The sequence below is a fragment of the Penicillium diatomitis genome (assembly GCF_028827545.1).
Source record: "Penicillium diatomitis strain IBT 30728 chromosome Unknown utg000004l_segment0_segment0, whole genome shotgun sequence".
Taxonomy (NCBI): Eukaryota; Fungi; Ascomycota; class Eurotiomycetes; order Eurotiales; family Aspergillaceae; genus Penicillium; species Penicillium diatomitis.
In genome coordinates, this window is record NW_026623176.1 from 2,863,615 (window position 1) to 2,878,120 (window position 14,506).

Genomic DNA, 14,506 nt, shown 5'->3' on the forward strand with positions numbered 1-14,506 from the left:
CAAGACCCAGGTCCGCAATCCACCGATGTGCCTGGACAGATGAAGCTTGATAGCAGAGATGAGGCGATAAGACTGATACTGTCTCCGTAGCTAAAAAAAACATCTCGTCTCATGACATTTAGCGAACGCGCCTACTGCCGATCAAGTCCAAGGTTCAAGTCAAGATCAAGCAACGATTCCAAGGATGTGAAAGAAATGTTGATTGAAGATCTACCCCGCCACATCCTTATCCAAAGACAAAAGTAGGGGAATAAAGAGCAAAGAAATCCCCAGCAATCTCATCACAGCCCCTCAAAGACATGGTCTGATGACTTCATCTCACGGACAATGCGCAGGCATCTTTCAATCCGTTTGCCCCGCTCTTTCTCTCGAATCAACGTGTCCTTAACGAAGGCGCGGATCGCATCACGACCGACTTGTTCTCGCCATGTGGACCAACCAGCAAGTTCACTGACGACCACGTCTTTGTTCCAGGTGATTTCTTTCGCGAGACGGGACGATTGGTATTCGCCTTCTCGGATCTTCTGCTCGAGGTCCCGAACAGACTTTTGCCTTGATTCTTCAAAGCCGGGGAGATTGAGGTTGAATTTACGTGGTAGTGAGCTGGAGAGAAGGGATGATCGGGAGCGGGAGATTCCACGATTGGTGGCTGTCAATGTGGACATCAATGTCAGTGGGCGGGAGAGGGAGGTCAGGATGGCGGCGGTGGTGTTATCCATTGAGGTTAGAGCAGCGATAAATTGGAGCAGAGGGGATGAATCAGAGGTCGAAGTTGAGAGGCAAGTACCGTAGCGTGCGAAAGCCTCGATGTGGGTGATGGGGAGCGCGCTCGTGGGATGTTTCAGTGTGGACAGAAGACCGGAGCAAAGTATCACAGCATCCGCTAGATCCGAACTACTGTTGTGCAGGGAGTGGCCGCGACGAAGCAAGCTTCGAGTGTTGACGTGAATGCCGCGTACCATGTCCTGCGCGTGGGACACGAACTGTTCTGTATCCCGCATTCCCTCGAGGGTAATTGGAGAGTACTCGTCGGCAATAGTTTCGTTCAAGACGGCTGCCTTGCGTCGCGACCGATCTGCCATCATTTCAGGATGTAGCTCAGGGACCAAGAAGAACTCCCACAGCATTTCGTGGGTCGAGAACGTGGGATGACTGAGTAAAGTCTTCAAGAAACGATCAAGCTTCTCTTGAAGATCGTGTAGAACCGAACGGGACGGCTTCGAGTGAATTTGGAATGGGTTGCGGAAATCGGAAAGAGAGGGCACGTAGGACGCAGGGTGTTCTATAGCGAGCCATTTTGCCAAATTCTCAAAATCACTGAAACTGCGTCGACACGTGGTGACTGTGTACGTGGTTGAGCCAGGGTGAGATTGTTCGACTTTTTCAGAGGCAGAGTAAGGAGCGCCAGATTTGAGGATGAAGCGCACGGTTGCGTCTTCAACAAAGAAAGATCGAACAACGGTAGTGACACGCCCAGAGGGATCGCCAACCGCTGAAGGTGGTTGAGAGAGCAAAATGAGGTCGTCGATACGATTCCGTACATCATCATCTTTGGCGAGCTCGACTGCAGTCAATCCCCGAGCTTCTTTGACATGCACGTCGACTCTCGGGTCCAAAAACAAGACCCGAACTTGATCAACCCTTCCGTACTTGCTAGCCATCATCAACGGCGTGAATCTTTTGTCGTTTGTGGCATTTGGATCACAGTCACTCTCTTTAAGAAGCCTCGTCGTGATATCGGGATCGCCCACAATATGCAAAAGAGTATTTCCTTTCGCATCCACATGATCGTCGAGCTGCAGCGGCATCGTATTACCTTGGGCTTTCTGGGCTGCTGTCAAAGCCTCTAGAACCATCCCTTTATATTGCGCATGATCATAGGACCGACAGAGTGCAAAAAGCGGAGTCTGTCCGTGTTTGTCACGTTGTCGCCAAGGGACCATACTTCCCAGCCGACTCAGCAGAGATGGGGTGCTGAACAAGTAATGGCCTACTGTTCGACCATGTATATCGGACTTGGTGAGATACCGCGCCACTACCCGACTGTCTGACCTGCGGGATAGAAAATCGAGCAATACCTCAACGATCTCGGGATGAGCCAGCTGCACGGCTGCGCTGAGAAGGGTGGTGCCATTCGCGTTAGTGTCTTCTAAGATATCCTCAAGGGGATAGAATTCTTCGAGGCTTAGGAGGTATTTCAGAGACTCAATCTGACGACTCTCTACAGCCATCATAGGTATTGAATCGCCTGCTGGATCTTGTGTTTTGGTCAATGTCTCTAATGAGGAATCCCCCTCAATATTGCTCGCCATCGATCCAATAGTGGGGGTCCTGGAGACGAAAGACACGCACGAAGACATGGACATACTACGAACATTCATAGAAACCCGTTTGATAGGCCGTTGATCCTCTTGAGCCGCCGCTATGTCACTCCATTTCTGGAAGGGAAACACATGCGCAAGAGGAGGCTCGTCTGGTTCAACTGCATCGTCAGGGCCTGAATGACCATTTGTGAAGACCGAGCTGCTGTACATAGATGTAGGCTCAAGTGATGACTCTTCCAACTCAGATGACGCCTCTGTTTTGAAAAGGACAGCTTTTCGCTCTGGAACACAGGGTGTGGATTCGTCAGTCGCCTGATGATCTTCGTTGGGCTCGAGGATGCTTCGCATGTCTGCGATTCGGCCGGCTTTGGTCGCTTGCCATAGTTTTCTGTTTCTTTGACTTGCACGGCGTAAACCAGCAGAGTCAGTGACAAGGTACATGAGCACTGCTTCGAACGTGCTCAATGCATAGCCCATCTCCCCGCTGTCAACATCGTCGATGTAAATGAAATGTTGCATGTAAAGCAGCCTTGCTTGGAGGTGGCGGATTTGAGATCGAATGACAACAATCAACAGCAACGAGACAAGCACATCAGCATTAATTGTAAGTGGCGACCGGCCCTTCTCCAACGCCGGTCCGTCGACATTGTCATAACTGCCAGGATAAGAGATCACTTTGACAGTTTCCAGCAACGTATTCAACATTTCGTGAGGACTTCTTGAATCATTCATCTTGCGAAACTCCTCCACGCCGCGATTGACACGGCAGATGACCTCGCGTTTGCCATCACGGCCGCCGTCTATAGAAATGCCAACTTGTGTCACGTCAATGCTTTCCATGTGGCGAATTCTTGAGTCCAGCTCCGAATCCTCCGGTTGCCGGAAAGCGCAAATTCGGGGAAAAAGCAGCTTTTCATGCACTTGTTCCGCCACGTATCGCTCAATCAGACGCTCTATCAAGGGCCCCGTGAGATCTGTGGTTGCTCCTAGTAGTGAGAGCAATTGCTTATCCACAAGGCGAAACAAGTCTATTGCGGCTGTCACAGCTGTCTCGAGGCTACGACGCATAAGATCTTCATCGTCCTCGAAGTATTCTTCCGAATTGAATGGTAGCCGTCCTCGGCGAGATGACCAGCTGCGGATGGAGGAGCTCTCGTCCTGAGAGGACCGGACACGGGACAGAGAACTCCCACTGTCAATCTGCGTTGTAGATGGTGAGCGAGATGGTGGCGGAGGCAATGGCCTCCCCAACTCCTTGCCAAACTCTCGGAACAGTCTTTCCAGCCCAGGCTGCATCTGTCTGGCGATCATTGGGAAATTGGCTAGTAGCTCTGCAAAGGTCCGGATTTCCTGCTTTGGCGGGGTGACGGATTCTGCATTTGAGCTTTTCATATCCGCCGCATGGCTTTCAATGATATTCCTGCTTGTGCCCGGTACGGCAGCAGGTATGACTTTCGCCGGGTCGAAGGATCCAACCAAAGGTCGTGATATGTAGTAAATGAGCCATGGGCGGGAATCGCTTGAGGGAGCGTAGTAGAGTGCATCGGAAAGCAGCTGGGCTTGCGTAAGAGACTTGAACCCTAAAGACACACGAAGAGATTAGCATCAAGGTCAGACCTGCCAAAGATGTGCCACCTTGCCATACCCTTGTTGCTGTAAACCGAATTCTCCTTGATGATGACAGTCCTCCCGTTGAAAGTTGTCACCTGCTTCGCCTTGCCTCTGCTATCCCGCATATTTGAGTCTTCCTTGCCATTTGGATGACCTTGATTGACAGGTACGCGCAGCACATGGCTGCCTAGGAACTCTTCCGACGCGACAAGGTCTGAGTAGAGCAACCCGGACTCGCGGTCTCGTGGGCCGACGAGACAGTCACTTGTGGGAACTAGCAACACCTAGAAGTCCAGAGTCGTACAAACATCAGTGATTGCGGCCGATTGGCAACAATAAAACACATAGCTAGACGTACATGGTTCTCCACAGGCACACACTGTCCGGGAACGGTGCTTCTAAAGAAGGCACGAAGGAAAGGGTTGAGAGGGTGCATCCAAACGGTTATGGACGGCCCAGAAGGTAGACTGCAAGAACCATCAAGGCTAAATCATCAAACTGGAGCCGCCGCGGGATCTTAGTCTGCAAAGACGATGTTTTGCGGGGAATGACTCTGTCGCATTCCCTGGCGGCTGTCCGAGCTTGGAAGTTAATAATAATCAGCAGAAAGCGAGGGCGAAACGAATATTGATGCTTGGAGATGGGGCGTAATTGTAGCCCGGGCGAAAATACGTAATACGATCCAGTGAAATGAAGGTCAACGATTCAAATGAGACTATGCGAATCGGGTTCATGAAGGAGTTCGAGAACGTGATCGCTGCGGCCGCCCAGTGACGCTATTCTATTTTTGGGAATACTCCCAGCGGGCGATAACAGCTAGTTATCAGGCATCAGAGCTGTCTGTTGCCCGTGAACGTGTTCGAGGACTGGATAAATTTCGAATTTGAACATGCATAGAGAATTTTTGTAAAGATGAATGAATGTATCGAATTCATTTTTGCTTCAATTGCACCTGGGTCTTGCAAGACATCAGAAGATGAAATTCTTCAGCCACTAGGTTGAGGTTCTATCGCCCGACTTTTCACATGTCTACGAGTAACTTACCTAGTAGCCTGCGATTTGAATCAATCACAGCTTCTGCACATTTCCCATCACCAGCAAGTCAAAACATCTGTCAGTTTCGGAGAAAAGCGATCTATTCACCCAATCAGGCTTGACAACCATTAATATAAAGAGCTGCCGTATGCCCGAGGGATGCACCTCATTGGTAAGTAGTCTGATGTTGTATGCCTCGCTCAATCCGTGAAAGTTGTGTGCCCAGATCCACATACGCAAGATCCAGGCAACAAGTAGAAATACAAATGGAGCCTCGTCAAAGAGTCATACTAGTTGATATCAAGGTGTATGGCAATATTTGGGCTAGTATACAAAGACATGCTTAACGTCAGATGATAGATGGACCTGAAATGCAACAGAGTGATCTCGAAAGTAGCAGAAGCCGTGCCCGCATCTTGGGTCTCTGATGTAGTAAGAGGTGGAATCGAAACGCTCTCTTCTTTCTCTGGGCAATCGGCCTATTCGAACAAGACAGCCGGGTTTAACCCAGTCTGCGAACCTTGCGGCTGCGGGTACCTCCGAACTTGATGCGCGTTGAGTCTGTTACCCGGCTCACAAGGCCTCGGATCTTACGTCCTTCGTTACCAAGGAGAACCTTTGTGAAGCCTTCGCGACCTTTGCCAAAGCCTCGGAAGACGATCTCCAGCCTCTTGATCTCCATCAATAACCCGCGCTCTTGGATTTGTGAAAGGACGTGGGATGATAGTTGATAGGCAGGGTCGAATCCAGCTCGGCCACCCTTGCGGAACCCAATTTGGCCAGTTCCCATAGACAGAATGGGATTACCATTGGGTCGGGTGAGCGTGAGAATAGTGTTGTGCTTGTGCGCGAAGACGTGGAGATGGTGGGGAGGCGCGCGATCGGCGTAGGGGTTTCTAATCATATCGGCTTCCAGGCTTTCAGCCAGACGAGCGTAGTCGGCATTGACGCGCGAGGGCGCAGATGGTCTTCCACCAGTCATCATTTTAGAGATGGCGGAGAGCGGTGATGAAGTGTCTGCAGACTCGGGCTGACGGTCCAGGATCTGGTTCTCAATATTTCGTGTTTTGTCCTTAAGGCTCGAGGAGTCCTTAGGAGTGGAAGAAAAGTGACGCAACGCGCCCAACCTCACAAGAGATGACTGATACTGCTGGCATACTGACGGAAGGGTCTTCGCCAGGGCTTTCATCGAGAAGGTGTTCATGGCGGCGATAGGGCCGATGCCGCAGCAAGAAAGGTATGGGGCAAGAGCAGCGGCGTGGTAATGGCGCTCTGGACCTGAAGGCTGCCTTGTCGAATCGCAATGCCTTGTTGGTGATCCAAGCCCTGTTTTTGTTGTGGAAGATTGTTTAACGTCGGGTTATCGAGAAAGCCGTGGCCGGGCCGAGGAGAGGCGGAAAGGATGCGCTGGAAGTTTTTCGAAAGTCTTGGCGCTCCCCGACTTTTTCCCTTACCCGTCGGACTCACCATTTATCATATTGTCAACATACTCGCCCGCCGAACGGCCCCAGTTGGAGCCATCTCATTTAACGTTCGATTCGCCTCCAAGTCATTGTGAATCTATCAAGTATGATTCCTGCGAGGTTGACCATGTCCGCGCGTGCGGCGACCGCGCGCTCCCAAGTCCCAACCTTGAGAGCTCTCACGCAATCCCGGACTCTGTCAAGTTCATCATTGCCAATTCGAGTCAGCAGCCTAAACGCCAACAAGAGTATCTTGCAGGCAAATTCCGTGCCCTCCCAACTGGTCTCTCCGTTCGCCGCGCTATCTGTGACTCGATCATTCCACGCCACATCTCCTGTCCTGCAACAGCAGCAGCAGCAACAACAAAAACCGAAAAACGAGCAGAAGGGTGAAGACTCAGAGTCTGAACAGAACAAGGAACATGAGAGCTCGGGGAAGGAAGAGTCCAAGGAAGAGAAGAAGGACGAAGCGCCTCCCCCACCCCACGGTGACAAGTCTCCGTGGCAAGTCTTCCGTGAAACCCTCCAGACCGAATTCAAGGCTTCCAAAGAATGGAATGAATCTACTAAAGCCCTGGCGTCCTCTGCTCACGAATTCTCCGAGAATGAGAACATCAAGCGCGCTCGTGCTGCTTATCAAGCGGCTTCGGGAGCCGCGTCTAGCCGCACATCGTCCGCCCTCAAGACTACAGGTCAAGCGATCGGTAAAGGTGCTGCTTGGACATGGAACACTCCTGTTGTCAAGGGTGTCAGAAAGGGTGTCAGTGTCACCGGTGCCGGTCTTGAGAAGGCGACGCGCCCTGTCCGTGAGACAGAGGCTTACAAGAGTGTGAAGGAGGCCATTGACGATGGCAGTAGCTCACGCTACGGAGGTTGGATTGAGAAGGAAGAGCGTCGTAAGCAGCGACAACTTCGTGAGGAGATGGAGGCCAAGTCTGGCAAGCGCCCAATGCAACCGATGGAAGAGGACCCCAAGTAAGTTTCCAATATCCATGCTCATGTGAGGCACTCGAGGAAGACTAATAAGCGATTGCTAGCGCCGGGACCAACGTGACTCTGCACAAGGACGCAGCTTGGAAGGAGTCATGGAACAACTTCCGGGACTCTAACCCTATGATGCAAAAATTGTTCGCTATGAGAGACGTCTACGAGGAATCGGAGAACCCCCTTATCAGTACCGCTCGCAGCATCACGGATCGCATTGGAGGATTTTTTGCCGAGAATGAAACAGCAATGGTGGTTAAGAAATTCCGCGAAATTGATCCCAACTTCCAAATGGAAGAATTCCTGCGCGAGCTTCGTGAATACATTCTTCCGGAAGTTCTCGATGCCTACGTAAAGGGTGATGTTGAGACCCTGAAGCTCTGGCTCTCAGATGCGCAATTCTCCGTCTACGCTGCCCTTGCCAAGCAATACACCACTGCTGGCCTTCGATCGGATGGGCGTATTCTTGACATTCGTGGCGTGGATGTTTCCAACGCTCGTCTATTGGAGCCGGGAGAGATTCCCGTGTTCGTCATTACCTGCCGTGCTCAAGAAGTACACGTTTATCGCAACGTCAAATCGAATGAGCTTGCTGCCGGTATGGAAGACAAGGTTCAGTTGGTCACATATGCCATCGGCATGACACGCATTCCTGAAGAGGTCAACAACCCCGAAACTCGAGGCTGGAGACTGATCGAGCTGCAAAAGGCTGCCCGTGATTATATCTAGAGATATTGACGATCATCTTTCCGCGATGAGGATAGTGGGACAATGCCTTGAGGGAACATCCTCTATCGATCTCGACATTTCTCTCGCCTCTCATTCATACCGTCCATTTCCATCCAAATCACACCTCCCAACCGATTTCTCCAATGTACAATATTATTGCCTGGTGGCCTTGCACAGGACAAAATGCTCGAGCTCGGTCTTTCACTCTCGAACTTCCCAGGTTTTAGCTGGCTCTCCCGTGCCTGCTTTTCTTCGTTACACCCATGTATTAATGCTTATCCTCTCTTGGCTGTTCTCTGCTTCGTTCCATGATCCTTTTTGGCGCGTCTTACCTGCAGTTGTTGTCGCGATTGCGCTTCTTACTTTGATAGACTCCGATCTGGCCACGTCCTCAATCCAGCTCATCTGGTTGGCATCTGTTGTGAAGGCGTCCTTGGTGTTTTACGATTTTCCTCTCTTTTCCTTCCTCTCCCCTCGACGTTGTATTGTTTTTGCCCGGAAGGCTCCTCGCATCAAGTGTTGAATGCGAATAGCAGGGACTCGCCTGTTTTTCCTCCTACTCGCACGAGCAAGGACCGAATGGAAAAGGTGCATCATGGTGTTTGTGAATATAGCTGTCAGTGGGTATGACCTCATCGAACTGCTCAAATGCATCGGGCTTCATGCCAATCGGCACGTGTATTATCGATGAGTAGCTTTCGTTTTGCAAGATTTGATGCCGTAGTATGTCCCTAGGTTTCTCGCGTCTCCGTGGAAGGGTAAAATCGGAAGACAATTTAGCTTTTTAGGTATATTTAAGTCAATCTCCCCAAGGCAATCTTGGATTTATTCCCTTTCTTCTATCCAACTTGGATGACTGACTACACAGTACATACGAGAAATATTTGCATTTTCGCTGGAGATGAGGCTTGCTCCATATCAATATACAAGCCGCGAGTCCCGCATTACTAGGTAGGTTTTGTTCGGCCCAGTTATACTAAATGGCGCATTGTAGAACCAGTGGACGGAAGGCTTCACGGGGTGTAGTACATACCAGTCATTCTTACAGAAAAGCTCGCTCTTCCCGCGGCTCTCAACATACGATGTTTTGTGGAATATCCCAAGAACGGCAAGGTAGCAACCACTAGGGTTGAATTCAAGAAATTGGGATCAAGATTCATTTCTAGGACAGCGCTGACAAGTTTTGGACATCAACTCCCATGGATGGCATACAAAAAGATGACGCGGTTCTCAACTTCAAAGTCTCATTACTTCGTCTGCACAGTGAGTTACTGGCCTCGGCCAGCACCTCCAGCGCCACCACCACCCATCATGTTACGGGCCCTAGATATAAAGCTAGTCAGCACACTGCACACAAAATTTCTCATGATGTAAGAAAAACTCACATCTCGGCGATGCTTGGGTCGCTCATCAGACTGGACATATCCGGCATGCCACCACCGCCACCACCACCTTGACCGAAGTTCTCGGCCATTTGACGCAGTCGGGGGTTGCTCATCAAGTTGCCGAGCATGTCAGGGTTGCTCATGAGATTTTGGGCCATGCTAGCAAACATGGGGTTATTCATGATGGAGGACAAGTCAGGCATACCGCCGCCGCCACCACCACCGCCTCCAAGCATGCTAGCCAGCGAAGAGAGGTCGGGCATACCACCGGCGCCACGGGATGCGCCAGGAGCGGTGTCCAGATCCTCCGCGGGGGGCTCAGTCGAGCGACTGCCCTCCTCAATCTTCTTCTTGCAGGTCTCAAGACCGCGCTTCATGGCTTCGCTGCCACCGTTACCCTCCGCCTCAATACCCTTCTCGTAGGCCTCCTTCGCAGCGTGGTAGTTACCCATATCAAATCGAGCAAGACCCAGACGGCTCCAGGCCTTGGAGTACTTAGGATCGACAGCGACGGCAATCTCGGCGTCGTCAGCGGCCTTGCTATGTTGACCGGACGCGGAATAGGCGGCAGCACGGTTGGAAAGATAGATTGGATTGGAAGGCGCAATTTCCAGTGCCTTGGTGTACGCTTCGATTGCTCCGGCATAGTCCTTCTTGGCCATCAGAGCGTTACCCTCTGATTTCATCTTGTCCGACTCGGCAGTGGGAGCACCGGCCTGGGGTTTCTGCTCTTGCGATTCCTGAGGGGCAGTGGTAGCTGACGCGGGGGTAGACTTGCTGCGGAGTTTCTCGTAGACGCTGTAAATACTCGCCAGAGATTGACCACCAACGGCGTCCTTCACAGCAGCTTCATCAGTGGGGTCGACCTTGAAGGTATCGGCGATACATGACTGAGCAATCTCAATAGATTCGGCATCGTCCGCGGTAAGGGTGCCGTCCTTCAGACTGGAGCCGAGGAAGTCGATAATGGCCAGAGCCAAACGCTTTTTGCTTTCTGTGGGAGCCTGCGAAACGAGAGACACGAAAGACTAGCGTTAGAAAAATTCATATGTCCAAGAGGCGAGGGGGGATTGTACCATTGTGTTCTGATGCTTGGAGTCGTGGCTCGATCAAACAGGAGGGGCTGCGGATAGCTCAGGGGAGAAAATGGATGATGCGGGGAGGAAGCTTCCGCACGTGATAAGGCCAATCGTCCCCGTAGGTGACCAGACTGTTTGGCTGTTGTGCTGCGGTCAAAGGTTACTTACTTTGAACGACACCCCGGTGGTGGAGCGTGGTTAATATTGGGCCATTCCTTGAAGCGTAATGACTCTCTATGAGCTTCAGGGTTCGTCTTAGCATCCCTCTCAGCAGCGACCCGAGCCATGTACTGGCCTAATGGTGTACCCCGGGTCTATGCGGTCAATGGGCCCAAAATTGCCCCAGTCGCGGACGTCGTAGACACTCATGACAACAACAATTTACCGGAGAGACTGTCGCGCGAGCTACCTGCCGGAGAATCGGCTCATGATCCTGAACTAGCCGCTGAGCATCGAAAGCAACAAACTCCGCATCCTAGTCCGGCAGCGTCTTCGACCAACGGGAATGTCTCGCAATGGCAGGAGGAAGCAATCAATGGCCTTTGCGTTTCACGGTCAGGCCATCTCTTTGCGACAATGACTGATTCCTCGGTCTCTCTCTGGCAAACAAGGGTACGGTTTTCGTCGCATCAATTCACGCAATTCTTTCTATCTTTTGGCCATGGATGATGTATGCTAAAGTGCGTTGAAGCCGACGGTAGTTGTTGCCGCGATAGCTCGATCCGCATCCTCTCTGCAAACATATGGCACCAATGTCTCGGTACTCATGCATCCAGACTCGACTATATTGATCTTGCAAACTTCCAATGGGTATCTTCTCACCTATTCGCTTGCCTTTGACCCCGCGACGCGCGTTTACCATCAAGTCTTCGATCATTCTACGCACCCGCGCCGGCAGCAATTGGCACATTTTGCGGCGGTCGAAGATGCAAACGTTGTAGGCGACGTCAACGTTAGTTTTCGAATGGCAATCAAGATAGAATCGGGCATTGTCAGAGCTCTGGCACTGGAGCAAGAACTTATTGTTGCTACTGTCAAGCCCGCCGCTATCCAGTGCATCCGTTGGGCCTCAGAGGCCAGTGGGACGCAGACCAGGTCCGAAATGCTGAGTCGAATACTTCATGTTGCCAAAACGGTCACGATAGTTGACATGATTTACGACCGGGCTATGAATCTTCTCATTTGGCTCACGAGCAATGGTCAGGCATATGCTGTCCAGCGAGTACCCGATAGCCAGGAGCAATCGAGTGGGCCACAAAAACTCTTCCACGGTCACTGCTTTCACGATCCGAAAGGTGAAGGCGAAGAGGCTGTCAAGGTGGCGGTGAACGCCCGCTTCTCTCTGCTGACAGTGAGCTGCGCGAATGGCAAAGTTCTTGTCTATACTGCAAAAGACTATACGGGCAATGTTCCTCTTTCGCAAGAATTATTGCTTCCGGCATCTTCCACCACAACGGGAGCTATGACCTTCATGAGCTACTCTCCTGATGGATATTGTCTTTTTGCGGGCTACGAGAATGGTTGGACGACCTGGAGTGTGTTCGGGAAACCTGGCGGTAATAGCTTCTCCGTCGATCCTACCTTGGCGAAGTCCAACGATGAAGAATGGCTCACAGGCGCTACTAATGGATGTTGGATTGGAGGTGGCTCTGATATCATTTTGTCGGCGAAGCATGACCGACGCCTCTGGATATTAGAGACGGCCCGGAGTGCCTTGACTGGATGCTTCTCTGCGGCGAACCTGGCACGAGGCTTGCTACAAACTGGGACCGAGTTCATCTTGTATCGAGGCCACGACTTGCCCGATTTGATGACAATATCCGGCAAAGACTCCCTTTGGCATCATGCTCAGTATCCCCCGGCATATCTTCATTCACAATGGCCCATTCGCTCTTGTGTGGTCTCCCAGGATGGTCGATATGTCGCGATCGCAGGTAGACGTGGCCTGGCACATTATAGTGTCAACAGCGGCCGGTGGAAGGTCTTTGAAGACTCCATTGCGGAAAATTCCTTTGCCGTGCGGGGAGGTATGTGCTGGTACGGCCATATTCTAATTGCGGCCGTCGAAAGCGATGGCTCATATGAGGTGTGTGGACACAGAACGCTCTACAGAGATGCCGATACTTAGGGGCTAACGTGAACCCATAGCTTCGACTCTATTCGCGCGAGGACAAGTTGTCCAAGAGTTTTATCATGCATATTGAATACCTTCCTTCACCTGTGGTATTCATTGGTCCATCTGGAGAGGACTCTCTACTGGTTTACACTTACGACAACATCCTCTACCACTACATCATCAACTCCACGAGGAACAAAATCAGTTTAGTCCCTGTTGGACAGATTGCTTTCAATGGCATCGTTAGAGCGCCCACGCGAGTTCGAGCAATCAGCTGGGTTCTACCCGAAGAGCAGATGCGTGAGTAGGACAGAAGAACCGCGCATTTCAATGTAAGAGCGTTCGGACTGACAATTGCTTGAACAGGTAACGGCGATCCGTCTCAGGACGTCAGAGTGGCCTCTGTGCTCCTTCTCGTTGATGGCAATCTTGTCCTGCTTCAACCAACGGTCACAGATACAGGTGATCTCAAATATGACATGCGGGTCATCTCTCATGATGTTGAGTACTATATCTTGATGCGGGATCAGCTTTCCTTCAATTTCTCATCCCAAGTCGATGAAGCCATACCCTCCAGCCCTTCCGTGGACATGGCACTAGAGCCAGCGTACAGCAGCCTGTCTCTCCGAGACTCTTTATGGATGTTCCGAGGCAAGGATCTCCTCGCTTGGGATGACATACAGGACATTCTACAGCAAGAAACGGTGCCAGTGCCGATCAACATTCCTTTGGATTTCTATCCCCTTTCGGTCATCTTGAACAAGGGTGTTGTGCTTGGCGTTGAATCCGAGATGACCCAACGACGAGACGTCACCTTCACTAGTCTCAAATTTGCCATCCGAGTAAGTTCTGCCTGGCTCCTCGTTTTCATCTTCACTTTTCTTATCAGATCAACCTAGACACATCTTTTTCTTCCTTACTTCTTGCGATACTGTCTTGTCCATCTGGGCATGCCAGCTGCAGTCTCATTGAGTCGACATTTCTCGCATCTTTCCTACTTCCCCCACGGTCTTGAGGTTTTGCTGCATCATGTTCTTGATGACGCAGTTGACAATGATCATCGCAGACATCAGTCCGATGAATCAGCAATCCAAGAGGAACCCCTTCTTCCTACAGTCATAGCCTTCCTTCAAGCATCAATACCCACACGGGAGTATCTAGAGGTCGTGGTCCAGTGCACGCGGAAGACTGAACTTCGCTTTTGGCGCACGCTTTTCATGTATCTTCCCTCGCCAAAGGATCTCTTCGAAAAAGCTCTCAGGCTTGATGCACTCAAGACTGCTGTGGGTTATCTGCTCGTGCTTCAGGCATTCGAAGACGAAGAAGAACTTGGTCACGATGGACACGTTGAAGAATATGTTGTGCGGCTCATTGGCCTGGCGTCGCAGAAAGGGGACTGGGAGCTTTGCGCGGAACTTGCTCGCTTCTTAATAGCACTCGATTCATCAGGCGAGATGCTCAAGCGTGCTGTCGGCCGAGTCGGCTTACGCTCGAGTTCTCGCTCGTCGGTAAATGGTGGCCATCCAGCGCGCCCCGGACTTGGATCAAGGACGGGTTCGGCAGCTAGTATGAGAGGACTTGGGCTTGCCCTCCCGATTCGTACGCCTTCTTGGTCATCTCTATCCCCGACTCGATCTCTCTCCCCACGGCAAAACAATGGAGAGGCGGAGGTCTCTGACAATTGAACTTATCCTGTCGAGGGCTGCGAAAGGTACCCGAGGTTGGAGGAACAGGCAGCCCTTCTATCTGTCCATATCTCACGCGATGTGTACATACGAGA

The 14,506-nt window shown here is 51.3% G+C and overlaps 5 protein-coding genes across 5 annotated transcripts; 2 read left to right on the forward strand and 3 right to left on the reverse strand.

Annotated features, from left to right (window-relative positions):
- Positions 1-281: 281 nt before the first annotated feature.
- On the reverse strand, positions 282-4,371 carry N7539_004250 (putative VPS9 domain protein; the record flags this gene model as incomplete). Its single annotated transcript, XM_056933852.1, has 3 exons — positions 282-3,904; positions 3,970-4,219; positions 4,294-4,371. 3 exons carry the CDS (start codon positions 4,369-4,371, stop codon positions 282-284), a joined length of 3,951 nt encoding a protein of 1,316 aa, XP_056791393.1.
- Positions 4,372-5,472: 1,101 nt separating this feature from the next.
- Positions 5,473-6,174, reverse strand: N7539_004251 (mitochondrial 37S ribosomal protein uS11m; the record flags this gene model as incomplete). The annotated part of the gene is made up of 1 exon (XM_056933853.1): positions 5,473-6,174. The coding sequence occupies one exon, from the start codon at positions 6,172-6,174 to the stop codon at positions 5,473-5,475; it is 702 nt and encodes a 233-aa protein (XP_056791394.1).
- A 365-nt stretch (positions 6,175-6,539) lies between these two features.
- On the forward strand, positions 6,540-8,146 carry tim44 (protein translocase subunit TIM44; the record flags this gene model as incomplete). Its single annotated transcript, XM_056933854.1, has 2 exons — positions 6,540-7,408; positions 7,471-8,146. 2 exons carry the CDS (start codon positions 6,540-6,542, stop codon positions 8,144-8,146), a joined length of 1,545 nt encoding a protein of 514 aa, XP_056791395.1.
- A 1,268-nt stretch (positions 8,147-9,414) lies between these two features.
- Positions 9,415-10,610, reverse strand: N7539_004253 (uncharacterized protein; the record flags this gene model as incomplete). The annotated part of the gene is made up of 3 exons (XM_056933855.1): positions 9,415-9,469; positions 9,532-10,535; positions 10,608-10,610. 3 exons carry the CDS (start codon positions 10,608-10,610, stop codon positions 9,415-9,417), a joined length of 1,062 nt encoding a protein of 353 aa, XP_056791396.1.
- A 285-nt stretch (positions 10,611-10,895) lies between these two features.
- Positions 10,896-14,411, forward strand: N7539_004254 (RIC1 family protein; the record flags this gene model as incomplete). Its single annotated transcript, XM_056933856.1, has 5 exons — positions 10,896-11,222; positions 11,302-12,696; positions 12,759-13,026; positions 13,093-13,568; positions 13,626-14,411. 5 exons carry the CDS (start codon positions 10,896-10,898, stop codon positions 14,409-14,411), a joined length of 3,252 nt encoding a protein of 1,083 aa, XP_056791397.1.
- Positions 14,412-14,506: the final 95 nt, after the last annotated feature.